General features: G+C 38.2%; 1 protein-coding gene across 1 annotated transcript; it reads right to left on the bottom strand.

Moving 5' to 3' along the window:
• Nucleotides 1-8,578: 8,578 nt before the first annotated feature.
• Nucleotides 8,579-13,566, bottom strand: fjx1 (four-jointed box kinase 1). The gene is given in 2 exon segments (XM_032585023.1): nt 8,579-11,846; nt 11,848-13,566. Coding segments are annotated over 2 exon segments (1,284 nt in total). The 5' UTR covers nt 13,078-13,566; the 3' UTR covers nt 8,579-11,792.
• Between the last annotated feature and the right edge of the window lie 1,842 nt (nt 13,567-15,408).

Raw genomic sequence — 15,408 nt, 5'->3', positions numbered from 1 at the left:
AAATTAATAAATCACTTTTAGGCTCTCTCTTTGTCCTTGCTGTAGAAGCATCTTTTGTGCCTTTGCTCAACATTCTACTGTTCAATTTCCTGATGGGGGGCCATAATTTTCCTCCATTAAAATTGACTCACACGCAGCAGCTGATCTCGCTGACGTATTTCAAACCCCAAGAGTCAGATAAATTCTCCCATTTTCTCTTTGAAAGCATCAATAATATAGAATTAATGAGGTGGTTCAAAAATCGAAGGAATGGCGAAACAATGAACAGAGTCAAAATGAGAGAAAATAGATATCGCCCATGCGGTAGACAGGTCCTATATTACTTTGGACTGTGGGATCCTAAGAAGATTTAGTTCCTCTTGCAGTGGCATTGATTGTGTTGAAAATGTCTTTGTAAGTAGAGCCAGATGATTAGCCCCCCACATCCACTCAATCAATGCCCTCTGGATCCCAAAATGGCAATACTGGCACAGACCAGATAAATGGAAAGAAAAAGATTGAATCAAAAAAGGAGATGAGTTATTTGGAAAATGGGACGAATATGTGAAACAGAGATAAGAACAACAGCCACATGTCTTTCCAAAAGCTTCTCTCTGCTGCGGATTCGGTTTGCTGATTCTCAGATGATATAAATTTGCTGTAGCCGCACCTTTCCTTCCAACAAATGTCTTTTCTTGACAGGATATTGAAACCTAGCATGCTAATTTCAGTTTTGCTGCCAAAGGATGGATATTATGCATGGAATAGAGATAAACACAAAAGGTTTGCTGCTTAAATTGCCCGTCGGTGTGGAAGGAAGTGAACTCCGACACCATGTATTGTTGTTTCTCTGGTTAAGGTAATTTAAGGGCGTCAAGAAGTGCCAGAAGTTGAGTCGTCAGCCTGCAGTCGTGTCAGATTGTTGTATAATTATTGTTGCTGCTGGCGTGGGAAGCCCCGATCCCTCAGTCTTGTAATTTGAAATGATTCAGGTTACAGGTGTGGCGAAGAATGGTTGTGGGGCTGGCAGTGGGGATTTCCTGAGAGGAAGTTTTGTAAAGAGTACAAGTTGTCCTTGAGATAGTACTTGGCTTATTTATTTTCCAGACAGTACATGTCTTTGTGAAGAGAGGATACAGATAATGTACATCAAAAAACGTTGACAGGAATCTTTGTTATCCTATCCTTCACTCTGTTATTTCTCATACAAGAGACTCGACAGGTTCATTTGCTGTGAAAAGGTGTTACAGATTTCTACAGATTTAGCCTTTTTCAGGCTTAATATTTTCAAGTAATCAAATGCACTGATTGACAAAGGTATCAAAAAAAACTTGGCCGTTGGTGAATAATTAATTGCCACCTCAATCTTATTCATAGTAACCTGCTCCTCTGATTTTGGTGACTAATATTAGGTGTTTGTGAAAACTGATATCTCATTTACATCATTGTGGAGGAATTGTGACTCTCTCTCTCTCATTGGTCCAAATATTTCTGGTTAGCCACATTGTAGTGCTTTCAAGTATAAACTGCCAATTTAAAGTCTTGAAACAGCAATTTAAGTGGATTTAAGCCCAGAATTTCACCAGGCAACTTAAAAATCTCAATTTTGTTGTCATTAAAAACAGGACTTGCTGGTGCATTTTGGGACATTGCCCTCCTGCATAACCCATCTGCAGTAAAGCCTAAGGTCACAAACTGACGATCTTTCTTTTTTTTTTTTTTTTTACTTCTGTGGAAACTAAACTTGGGAACAGTGATTCTGTGTAGGAATGAATATTGCTAATGTCAATAACAGACATTTCTAAATTAGATAACTTAATTAACCCTAAAGACTGGTGGCATTAATCTGCAGAAGAGATCTTCTCCCACTTTAACACACCCGATTCAGAAGATTGCAGTTCAGCAAATGCCTGTTAATCAAACAATTGAAATCAGTTGAATTCAATTGAATTCAGCAGATCTGAAACAGGGAAACATCTAAAACTTGCAGGGAAGAGTACCTTGAGGATGAGGGTTAAAAATCACTGACCTAAGGTAATATATCTTTGGATTCAGCACCACTGCTTTGCATGTTGTTCAACATTGGACAGAACATCAAATGAGAAAACTGAATCAGCAAATCTATGCTGTTTCAGTTTCCTCAGATATTTCATTGCATTGCTTGTGATGGTTTACATTCTCACTGACTATTGACATCTTACTTGTGAGCCTTTAATTGTGCTGCCATAGGAGCATTGATTTTTAATCAATTGTTACTTTACCCAATGTAGCTTTTCCTTTAAGGGATATTATTTGTCAAAAGCAGGGGAAGAATCCAGCTAAAGCCTCTCATCTAACACGACAATTGTAACTTTTGTATATAGAATTACATTCCTCACAGTGTTACATTATGAAGCACAACAAAATCATTAATTCATTAGAGCGATGAGTTTGCACTTGTGGCTGACACATAAATCTAACTAGATCTGACTTTGTGATAGTGCCAAAAGAAAATGTTACAAAAAATGAACAAGGTACTCATTCAAGCATGAGCCTGGCATACTCAGCCATTTAAAATGAAAAGCAGAGCATGGCTACAAGAGGATTTATTGAACAATTCCACCATTAGCACAGTGACCCACTTCTAAAACACTGGGGTATATTGGTACTACAACAGAGATTGTAATTTAGGTTTCTCAGAAACTTACAGCAACATTTTTATTACACTGTAGATAATTTTTAAGTCACATCCGATTGTTTTTTATTTTGAGTCTAACTTTTCTGTAAGCCCATTTTAAAGCTCTCTGGACCAACAGAATATTAGGCTCTTTGAAGGACTTACAACATATTTTGTGAAAATAACAGAAACAACTTTTAACTCACTTTGAACTCACCCAGATATATCATCAGGGTATTGTTTTGTTTACAAACCACATGATACTTGATCTGTGAATCATAGTTACAATTAAGGGTGACCTTGAAGAGTAATTGGTTAACAATTTAGCAAAATGAAGTTTCTCTTGAAACAGTTCATTTGAAACCATTTTCAGTGGACATAAAAGGTGTACATGATCAAATGTGATTAAATTAAAATGTTTTAAAATCTTTTTTCCACTTTTCTCTCACTTTCTGAGTGGGAACTCTGACTTTATTGGGCGTTCCAGTTGATTTTTCCAATTAAAGTCCGGAATTTCAGAGTTCTGTTTACAAATGGAAAGCACTACAATGCTTTGTTGAGCCACCACTAAATTCAGTTCCCACAGTCTTTAATAGACACATGGAAAGTAAACTTAATTCTCCCGATTCTAGACAATCTTAACGAAACAGAATAAATGTGCTGTTGACAGAGAGCAAAAAGTTGTGTTTTGACTTCTGAGTTTCTTAACATACTGAATGCAATATGATTTTTAGTAATATTTGGGAAAAGACAAAAACTAGATGGTTTTTTTTTTCAAACTTCTTGTGACAGTATCTCTGACTGTTCCTTGGCACACTCAGACCTTTCCCTGTTGCACATGGACACCATCTTTGTACACTCTGACCTTTGCACACATTTTCAGATCATCCCAAATGCTAAAAAAGAATAAATGCATTCATTTGACTTTTTTTCAGTCAGTATGACTTCTGAATATACCCTTTCAACAATAGAACATAGATTTCTCATAAACTGAACTTTCTTGTTAAGCCTGTCAAATGCACGCTCTCTCTAGATTAACATTTTATTTTCATGCTTTAATGATTTATAGCATGGTGGATTGACTGAAGAAACAAAATTAATTTCTCTGAAATGTCTAAAAAGTGTGATAGAATGAAAAGTGTGATAGACCATTGGCACTGATGAATTACAAGAAGGATGGCTACTTAGAATTGCAAAGAAACGCAGAGTAGCTTGAAACTTACTGTCCGTATCATCTGAAATAAATGTTTCAGTAAGACTGTGAAAGCAACTGGTGTTTCTGAGACAAAACTAGGAATGGCTAAGGAACTGTGGAATGTAGTAAAAATTGTCCCACTGAAGCTACTCTACACAAGTACCTGAACTTGGTTGACTCCATACATCACAGATGTGAAGCAGTTCTGAGAAACAGTGGTTATGAAACAAAATATTCACAGGAAAGCTAAGAATTCAAGCATGTTATACAGCAAATGGGTTAAACAACATCTAACTTTTTTTTTTTTTTTTTGCTTTTTGTAGGTGTACTTCCATTACATTTTATCTCACTTTGTGATAAAAGCCCTATTTTTTTTCTTCCTTTTTTAATATAATTGTTCTTCATTTTTTGTTGTTGTTTGTAATAAATGTGAAAAGTTCATTTTGCTCTTGTTTGTATGGAAATAAACTATGCTACAGAAATGTTAAGGTTTAGCCACTACTTTAAAACACTGCTTTTATTCCCAACACAACTGCATACTTTGCATAGTCCACTTGGTTCTGACCAGAGCAAAGCTGATTTGGTAACTAGGGAGGATTGATTTGATTTTTTAGGCATTTCAAGGTATGAAAAATCATCAATCATGTCTGTGGGAGCTTTAACCGATTGGCTGAACTGTTACCAATACATTTACCCACATTTTACAAATTTTTACATTTGGTTCCATCCAAATATTGTATCCATTAAAATAGTGTTACTTCAAAGCCACTAAGGCATATCTCCCCTGAGACAAATGACTGCTATAATTTTGTTCCTAGGTTTATCCCCGTCTTTGTAATTACAATGCTCTGGGTCCTGCACAAATTTTCACCAACTTATTGGTCTTATTAATTGCCTTCCTCTCTGCACTTCTGCCAAATTGTCCTCTAAATCAACTTCCTGTCTTCTCACAGTTACCTTTAATCATCCCAATGAGTGAAGAGGAAAGTTGATGTATATGCTGCTGTACAACATCGTGATATGGCAGCACAACATGCAATTTACATAGAAATGGCCAAATTACCGAGCACTGTTAAAGCCAGTAGATGACTGCTGTGAATACCCACATGCAGGATTCTATCAGGTTACAGCCTCCAGCTAACACTAACATTCAGAGATGAAGTGGTTAGCGAGCAGGAGGAATGTGCTGTTTCAGCAGGTTGTAGGTATTTTGTCATCAAGTATCACACGTCCTTTTGCCCTTCTGTGTATTGATTCTCATAACCCTTCAGGCAAGGAGAGAATAAAATCCACAACATTCCCATAAAACATGAAGAAGGACAATAATGACATGTAGCAACAGTTTTTTTTTCAGGCAGTTCAGACTGTAAAGGTTTTCATTTTTTATTTTTTTTTCTTTGACATAGAAGTTGTGAGATGTAGAAGCAGACTTTACTAAGCACAACTGCGTTTGCACAAACCTTTACTCCTCATATTTGCTAGGTAATCACGGCTCTATGTCCAGTCTGCTAAATTGGGCCAATCAGCTATTTGCCTTGTTCTGGAGTTGATTTGGGACCACCCACCTCGAATTCCTGAAATTTGCATAATATAACCTTAATTACAGTCACAATCTGAGCTAAGTGCAGATGGCTGCGAGAAAAATGCATTCAACCATAAAATGATAGATTATCTCCCCATGAATATGATCAGTAGTTCTTTCTAGTGAAAGACTTAAAATAAAAAATAAAAAATAATTTCCATAAGCATACTGATTCACATTTGCATAGAGATGAATAAAAATGCAAAACAGTGTGTGCTTGAAAAAGCTCCCCTGGTTGTACTGAGGCATCAACAAACATCACCCTAAAGAATCTGAACCCATCAAACATGTCAATCAATGCAGTGAAAGTCAAGATGGGGAAAGCAAAACATTACAACTGAAGGCTTTTATACATGTGAATGAAAAAAGACTGAATAATCAGAGAAGCAAAAATTATTTTTTGATATGTGGTTAATTATATCATCAATGGCCTTCTGACAGGCTTAAAAAATGATCTGAATGTGTTTCTGAAATATGAATGAGCATCACTTTACCAATTATCATTTCACGATACATCATTTGCTAAAGAAAAAAATAAAAATAAAAGTGAAACAGTTGAAGAGTTTTTCTCTGAGCTCTACATAAAATGCAGCCATCATTAGATTCTGCAGACTCGTGTGACGTTTTGTCAACAGAGCTTGAGGGACAAAGCATATCAAATAAGATGGAATTAAGTGGTGAAATTAATCAGGATTTCGTTTTGTGTGTGTTATGACTGGCATGAAGAAAATCGTATTAAGGGAAAATGGAGGGTTCTCTAAATTAAGGTTAAATAGGTTCTTGTTTCTAAAACAGTTTAGTGGATTATATCCAAATCAATGTGTATGTATGCAGGGACTCTGCAGTATCATCTGTTTCAATCCTATAATGTAAAATCAAATAATCAGGCAATGAGCAGTTTTATCCTGTTTTATTAGCTTATATATTGGGATGTGTTAAAGACTTGTTTTTGAAATATTTGATGAGGGAAAGAGACCAATTGGTTTTAATTTTTCTTGTGCTAATATGACAGGAGCTGAAAGCAGACAGATGCATCAAAGAGTTTGAAAACTACTGTTACTCACATTTAAGCCTATGTGTAGATTGAAAACATATTAGTGAAGTTTTATTAAGGTGATGAGACAAAAACAGGAAGATTAAACATGTAGGTGGCAGCATATTTATCAGATTATAAGAATGCCTCACTCATTTTAAAATATCAAAATAAATCAAAAGAAAGGAGGAGTGGTTTACAACAAGTACTGAAAGTCTGTTTTTTTCATTATATGTAGATGCCAACATGCAGTCTCTTGAATTTAGGCTCCTTAATACTGATTACAGACAAAACGTAAAACAATATGAATCAACCAGTGTCTCTTCTTAAAGTGTAAAAAAAAAAAGACAATTTGACTTAATTTTGACTGAACATGTAAAATTAAATAAGAAGAGTTTTTTTTTTTCTTAATGCTGCATGTAAATCTGTTTAAGAACACCAAATTTTGTAAGAATAAATCTTACCAGCCTAAACAAACTATGAATGGAAACTAAATAAAATCATAGTTTTTTCACCCAAAGGAAACCATTACAGACATATGACTTAATCCCTTTTCATAAGACAAAGTATTTGCAAGCAGGAACTGCTCCCTCCCCCACTCGATCTTAAATTCATTAACTTCAACTTTCCCTTGAGAAAGAACGCTCAAAGGTTTTGACCTCAGTCCTAGAACGGTGACTTGGACAAAGCCAAGCATTGTCCCACCTCTGCAGGACACCGCAGCCTTTATGCTGTCAAATCCCCCCCAGACGTTGACTCAGCCCCCCAGTTTACCCACTATGGCCCATATTCATTCAGCTGTGACTAAGTGACTCATGTCCATGTTTCATAATGTAATCATGTGCAAGAGATTCCACGTTCTGCAGAGCCCTGAAAAGAATGCTAGTATGTCTCTACACATGCATAAGGCAAAGAAAACATTTAGTCACCTGCCTCGCAACAGCATTTGGAAAGTTATAGAAAATGTATGTTTTCTTTTCCAGAAAATCAATGGTTTCAGCCTTATAATTTAGATGTTTAGTGGCTTCACTGGAGTGAGTTGGAAAGGGGAAATCAGCTTCAGCTGTGTAAAGTAAATAAAAAAAACATGTTTGGAACATCTTCAGAATTCAGTATTAAACTTGCTGCAATGCAGTGAAAAAAACTGTTTTAACTTTGAATAGAGGCAAGAAAACATGATTTTGAAGGCATAGAATTCATGGCATAGAAACATCAATATAAATAAAACAGCAATATTTTATCTTATGGTTGTTTAAGGGAAATGTGTGGCTTTAAGACTTGTAGAGCAGAGTGTGCTGATTTTATTCTACTGTTTTCTATTTCTTTTCTTTTTGTAACAAAAAAAAATACCTTTGAATGTGCAGGATTTCATATTTAAAAAGCATTTTCAGTACTAAAGATCAGCAAATCCTATAGCTGCTTTCTGGTGTGAGAATTTTCCTTACTGAGGGATTTCTAACAGTCTTTAACTACAGCAAATAAAATGCTGCATTAGTGTGAGAAAAATATTTTAAACAACTTACTTTTGCTAGTTTAACAGCTTTGAGAGGACAAAATAAATAAATAAAAAAAACAACCATTCTGCAGAGATTTATTTACACAGCTGGGATTCTTTTTACTTTCCTGCCTGAGCAGTGTCTGTGTGTGTTAATGTGTCCATGGAGATGATCCTCCCTCTGCTTCTCTGGAATGTTTGCAATGTGCACAAAAGAAGCAGGAGATCAGCCCCACTACCTGGGGTCTTCGCTCGGGCATGCCCGGATCCCCTGGAAGCACAGACTGACTGAGCCTGCAATTAGGTTTGATCTAAAAACAAGCAGGATGAAAAATCGGGATTAAAGAGCATAAACCTGACATTCAGAGGGAAAGGAAATTCTACATTCTGCAGAATAGCCAAAAAAAAGTGCCATGTGTTTGGTGTAAAAAAAAAACAAAACGTTGCCATTGGGTGGAAAAGGGAGGTTGAAGAGGAACAGACAGGAAGAGTGAAAGAAGAACATATGTGAACAGTTATGGAGTGGTTTGAAAACCTCTTTGATTTCTCCCCATTAGTGTGATTACCGCTGGCGCGGTCCCCCCGGTTAAAAGGGCTCTCATATGCAGAGGAGCCCACAAAAAGGCTAATTAGGAAAATTAAACTTTCATTCTCTCTTTTATTCACAAATGAAGCTGACAATAATGTTTTAAAAGAATACAGATGCACTGGAGAAATGGTTGTGATGTAGATAAAATACTGAGAAAGCAAATACAACACAGAAGGAGGATAGGAAGTGCGCTTCAGACGTGCAGACCTCTGTTTGGCATTGTTTTTAATCCCTAGTGTGTGCAGCTTGCTGCAAAATCTCTGTAGAGCATAAACAGACATGCTTACAGCACCAAACCCAGCTGCAAGTGCAGTCTTTGAAAAATCCCTGCCGAGACACAAATATTCACATGTAACCCCTCATCCTGCTCATTAACATGACCTGCTTTCGCCCATACTACAGTCAGTGCACATATTGATTCACAGCTGAGGCACAGTCTGGAAAATAATACAGAAAAAAAACTAGTCCAGTTGCACCTGCCTACACTTCTGTTGTGAAATAACCACAAATCATTGACACAAGGGCTGCAAGTACCAAAAATACCCACTATGTGAAAGAGGTGAGCTAATTTGATATTGCAGAAACTGTTAGTGCTGGACCATTTGATCTAGTAAGGAAAGTAACAGTCAAATAATTATTCGTATGACAACGAAATAGTGAAAAATTAAGCCTTCAAAATTCTATGGATGTGCTTGACAAACAGAAATTAGACACAGAACAGGGCCTACAAAATGATGGAAAGTGAAGTGGTGAAGTCATTCACTCAGGAAATAACATTTAAAATTCCGAAATCATGCTGCGAAAAAATACAAACACTCTGCTCTCATTAATTGTAAAGTGCTCAATCCGATCCTCTCTGAGCGTGCTTCCCTTTTAGGTCAATAGATTGAACCTAAAACACAAACTATTATTGATCTGGTTCAGTAACCATTTATAATCTTTGACCAAAGCTTAGCAATTTAGGTTTGATCTAAAAACCTCAATTGTTGTGTTCTTAATAAAAAAAAGGGAAGTTATAGTTAGGGAACACTAAAACTATTTTTCAAATGTGTCCCAAAGAGTCAGTCTACTTTAGCTCATCACTCTATGAGATTAAAAAGGGGGATTAAAGAGATTTGTGTTGTTGCAAGCATGTGGCTAACAGTCAAGCTTTTGTGAAAAATTGTACCTGTAACATACAAAGACTAAATAGACTTTTACACTAACTCCCCGCCCCGAGACTCTAGATATACTACACCAATAGTAATTTTAATGCTTTTGGGTATATTCTGTGTACAAAACACATATTGTAAAATATGTTTTGTGTATTTCTTTTTTCAAAAAAGGACACAATTTTGGAATGTCACAATGCACATTAAGTCAGTTTAGCATCAAAACTTGTTGCCAGACAATATTTACAACATAAACAGCAAATGCACAATAGATTTGACACACCTGTGACTTTTAAGGCTGAATATTAACACATTGACACGAGTGCAGGTGCTATCTATTACAATGTGTGCAAATTACTGTCTATAAAAAGCGAGCTAATGTGAACAGAAATACAATACTGAAGAAGAATCAACATAGGTTAAGGCTTTGGAGTAGGCATATGTCACTTGGATATTTAAACACAAGGCAAAAATTCAAACACAACATAAGGGTAGTTTGGATTCTTTTAAGTGATGTTCTGCAAAAAGCTTATGAATAGTTAATATCATAAGTAAAAATTAAGAAACTCTTATAGTGTCTTAATTTTTAAATTAAAAAGGCAGAGGGGTCAAGCAGAAGTGGGCTTCTAACATCTTAAAACTATAAAATACTAAAGTAACTAAAAAAGGAGTAACATGTTGTGTTCTTAGCATGCATTTCACATGGAAGATGTTCTGAAGTGCACAACCTCCTGGAGCCAGGACGCTCCAGGATTTCCTGATTTCTTACACTGAAAGAAATCAACAGCTTTCATCTTATTAACTTCCCCATACAAACATGATGACAACTTAAATGTTCCTAAGAAATAATTTGCATAAACTACTGTGAGACCTTTGAGAGTGGACTCTGTTTGTTTAAAGAGGGTAGGAGCCCACTTTGATCTTGGTCCCTCTCTGAGTAGCCATTAGCTTCAGGATCCAAAGAAAACCACTTCTTATTTTTGCAAAGTGAAGACACTATGACAGTTATCTGATACATCTAAGATATTAACTGCTAATAAGTTTTTAACCTCACGGTAAAAATTACTAGCTATCTCTTTAAGGACTTTATTATGGTACCCTAATCACAAACAGGTCTACAGCAGCTACTCTTTACATTTGTTCATATTCAGGTCAGCAAATGTTCAGCGAATTAAGAAAAATAAATAACTTAAATTGGCCACATTATCTCCACTTCAGAGAGGCGTAAATCTCAGCGGGAAGCTTATGAACATTTTTCAAACTCGACTTATATTTAAAGTAGGCAACACATTTTATTCACAAGAGGTAGTTCAGTTGGATATTGAAATCAGCTTTGTGTAACAGGCATTGGTTTTGCAAAGCTCCTCATACGTGCAAACCATCTATGGCATTCCATTAGTGCCAAACATTGGTGTACTGTCTGGTAAAAAAAATATGTAAAACTCACCATTTAATATCAGGACACTGTAAGATCCCCACCAGAACCCCATATTTTACATATGTTTTATCCAGTCATTTTTGAAAAACTGTGAAATGAAGTTGTGTTAACAACCGATGAAAACAAAGCTGATCTATCTGGCCAATAAACATTTTTTTTTAATGTCACACAGTTGTACAGTAAATAACTGTTCATGAGGACTAAAAACATCCAACATGCCATCTGGTCATTGAATGGCAATTTTTCCACCACTTACACCTTCATTGAAGCAGTTGCTTCTGTTATACATATATTAATAAAAGTTATTTTTCTTTAGAACAACAGCAACACCGTTGAAAATTGTAGTAGGACAAACGTACCACAATTGACATCAACTTTCATCGATTTAGATAATGTTGAAGGGGTGCTTGACATCAACTGGCCTTTGTAAACTTTTACTATTATCATTAACATATCACACAAGCCAAAACTAATGTAGCAGAAACTTTGATGCAGGCAACTTCATTTCGTTTTCAATTTCTTGAAAAGAAAAAAAACTGTTCAGACGAAAGAATTCAAAACACCCCTCGAATACGGCTTTCTGGTAGGGTTTTCACATTGTACTATGTCCTGAGCACCACTGTTGGTCATTAATGGCTTGCCATGCCAATCTATCACCTGTGCGCCCTTGGTGCTCACAGCTGATTGTACTTTTCTTTGCATTGCATGATGTGTTTGTACAATTGATCCTATCCTGTCTTGTAGAACTGCAGCGTGCTCGTCAGAGAGAAACCCCAGTTCCTGAGACAAAGGCTCGCTGTCTCTGTAGAGCTCCAGCAGCCTCTGCCTGGAGTCTCTGCGCCTGTGCAGCTCCGCCACGCGCTGCATAGTCCTTTTCCTGAACACGCACACGGAGCTCAGGACTGAATGGTGATATTTCTCCCACATGTTCAACACCCGAAAGCCGTGCACGAGTCCGGCCTCGTTGTCTATGAACACCAGGTCCCCGTGGGGCGTTTTCAGGAGGTTGTTGGTGTCCCTCTCCATCACGTGGGGGTCCCACTGCAGGCTGAACAGATTGCTGACGAGCCTGTCGAAGTTCGCAGTCAGGTAGTCGAACACTATCAGGTCGCTCCACTGCATCAGCTCCAGCAGCTCTGCTGTAGTTTTGTTCTCGAAGCACCTGAGGGCAGGAAGCAGCCCGCTGCTCTCCTGTCTGAGGGGCGCAGGTGTGACCACTCCGGTCAGGTTGGAAATCCACTCTGTGAGAGACACAACAGCCCGATCGCTCCACTGCAAATTATTTATCCGCGTCCTCACGGCCACCCATTGCGCACTGTCGCCGTTAAGCTGGGACAGTACGAGAGGAGGCAGATTTGTGATGCCCAGCAGACTGGCCAGGTAGTATGTCAGAGTTTCCCCCTGCACCTGGTCCGCGTTGATCCCGTAGCGCACACACGCCTTAGTCCCGTCTGCAAACGTGGCCAGCTGATTGGATATCCTGCCGCATCCAGGCTCCAGCTTCACCACCGGTGATGTCCTTGCTTTGCTCCTCCAAGCCTCGGCGTATCCCTCCGTGAATCTCACAGGGAGGACGTCTTCCAGCCAGTTGCTCCAGAATATCCCATCATCCACTGGGTAGCCTAACTTGACCGGACCCTCCCGTTGCGCTGACCTCTCGTCATCCCCATTCACATGATAATCTCGACTTCCCACAAAGGCAGATGGATTGGTGAGGTTCTGAGCCTTCGATCTGCCCGCCGAGTTCTGTCTTTGTGCAACTGGAACAGCAAGCAGCGCTCGGAAAGTTTTGGCAGAATGGTCCTCTGAAGGACCTTGATGAAAGGACCCCCCGTCCGGCACTGAGGAGCCCCGTTTGTGTCGCTCCAAGCGATTCTCCAGCGCGCTCCACACGTAGAAAACACTTGCAAGGGCACACATTAAGAGCACAGCGAACAAGTTTGCTGAGAGAGCCCTCATGGTTCCCCTCCCACCTCAGTCCAGAATCCAGCAGAACAAAAATGTGCTTTATGAAGAGAGAAGCAACTGTCCTCAGTCCACAGTTGAGGTGGAGCGGCTCTGGGACTGCGCGCTCTGTGCCCCGGACACCCTCGACGCACCGCTGAACGCTGGCGGACTGCTTGGAACCAGGCGGAGATCTCCGGGTCTGTGTGAATCTCATCTCCTGTCCTGTTCCGATGGGTTCAGGAATCAGTAAAAAAAAAAAAAAAAAAAAAAAAAAGCCAGCTGCAGCGGATGTAATCTGTTAGATGTTCACAGTGAAAGCCCGCTGGTGTCTTGGGGGCTCTCTGTCTGTGTAGCACACGCCTCTCTGCCGCTCATCTCGGCTTCCTTCTCCGCCGGGCGCTGACTGAGAGTTTGATTTGTGATGGTGTAGAAACGCCGAGAGACACTAGGCGGTGGAGCACGTGACTTCAGCCCGAGGTGGTGGGCGGATCGTGGGAAGGAGGGCTCAGCGAGGCAAGTGCACCGCGCCGCGTTTTATGGTGTGTATGTGTGATGCAAGAGGATTGTGTGGCACTGAAACATGCAGCCATTATAATAATTAATACTCGGAGCAGAGACATTTTGATTTGCAATTAATCTCCCCTTTTTAAACAAATTATTCCGTGCTTGAAAATCAAAACACCCAATGAAGCATACAAGGCGATTATGGCTGGAATAGATCTGACCGGATGTGGGATAACATTTTAATCCTTAGGTAACCACTGTTTATTGCTTTTATGAATTACAGAAACAATTTATACCTTCTACAACCTTGTTGTTGATCGTAATCGTAGCTTTGAGAGAATCAGAAAGCTTTCAGCCTTCACCATTATTTTATTCTACTTTAGCTTTATTTAATTTAAGTCAGATACGTCCAGTGTGCAGTTGAAGCTGAAATCAGTGTCATTTATTTCCAATTTTGTTAATGCACTGGGATTGCATGGGGTGTAAAGCTTCCCACTCAGGGAGCCATAGCCTAATGAGCGCCACAAGCTATCAGTAAAATACGAATACTATCATATACGTATCAATTATCTATAAAACTGTAAATGCTGAGAAAAAAAAAACAAAGCATAAACAAATGTAACTGGAATTTCTATGACCAGAATGGAGCAGAGAAGCCAATGCTTTGTAGACAGTGGGGGAAAAAATCACAGATTCTGTGCATCTTTAGCTACAGCTGTACAGAACTGTTCAAATACTGATGGGGTCACGGTTCTGCAATATACTATTATAGTATTAATAATAATGTGCTATTTTACATGAAATTTCATCTAAATACCGAGACACCAATTTGCTGTGACCAAGGCATCTAACTTGGGTCATTTTTAGGGGGTAGCTTTCTAGTTGCAATTCTTAATATTCTGGACAGATGTTTGATTTCAATATTCATATTTGGCTAAAAATAAAGCTAATTAAATCATTTATTTACTTTCACATTTTGAGCAAGACCAAAATGTAGGTTAAAGTGATTGGCTTTCCAAAAGCCACAATTTCTCCAAGGAGCTGGAAGAGTCAGTAATGTGTGAATTCTAAACAGGGCAAAAAAAAAACCTAAGTTTTTACAGAAAAATACTTACACTTTAGGTGGTCGTTCTCAACATTTAATCTCTCTCCTGCTTTTGAACATGTTAGACAAAATGTGCATGTTCTTTTTTAATTTGTATGTTCCTCTTCAATAAAGCAATGCACATGATAATGGTGTAAGGACAAATGAGCTGTTTTACCAAATCATGTTTGTGTATCAATATCTGGAAATTGCACTGAATGTCATGCTTGAAAACAGCAATATAAAGTAAAACCTTCATTAGACCAGCCTAAAGTCGACAGTTCAGATCACATGTGCATCACTGCAGTATTCTTACAATTGTGTTGAAGTATTCCTTGGCTTCATCACACAGTACATGTTAAATCAATTGTTTTTTTCCAAATTGTAGATGGACAACAGCCCCTTCACAACAGAAGAAGAACAGGACAGTAGAAATGAACATAATCATGGCAACAGATGAAATCAAATCACCTCCAGTTCCCCTTTGCATTACGCAATCAGAATGAAATCTCCCATCTATTTATTTTTTTCCAGAGTGCATTTTTTGTGCAAAGTAATTTTCCTCTATTTCTAGATCAATTTCCTCCTAAATTGCCCAGAAAATAAGTTCCCCTTACTGGCTCTCAGCCAGCTCTCAGGCATATTAAAACATCTTTAGTAGTGATATATAACCCCAAAAATAGTCCACGCAACATAAAATGACCTGTTTCAGGTAATGTTAATTGTCCACCCCATAAATATGTAATAAACACAAA

The sequence above is a fragment of the Xiphophorus hellerii genome, chromosome 2, assembly GCF_003331165.1.
Source record: "Xiphophorus hellerii strain 12219 chromosome 2, Xiphophorus_hellerii-4.1, whole genome shotgun sequence".
In the NCBI taxonomy this organism is placed as follows: domain Eukaryota; kingdom Metazoa; phylum Chordata; class Actinopteri; order Cyprinodontiformes; family Poeciliidae; genus Xiphophorus; species Xiphophorus hellerii.
The sequence above is the reverse complement of the archived record's forward strand: the minus strand, read 5'-3'. Positions and strand labels throughout refer to the sequence as shown.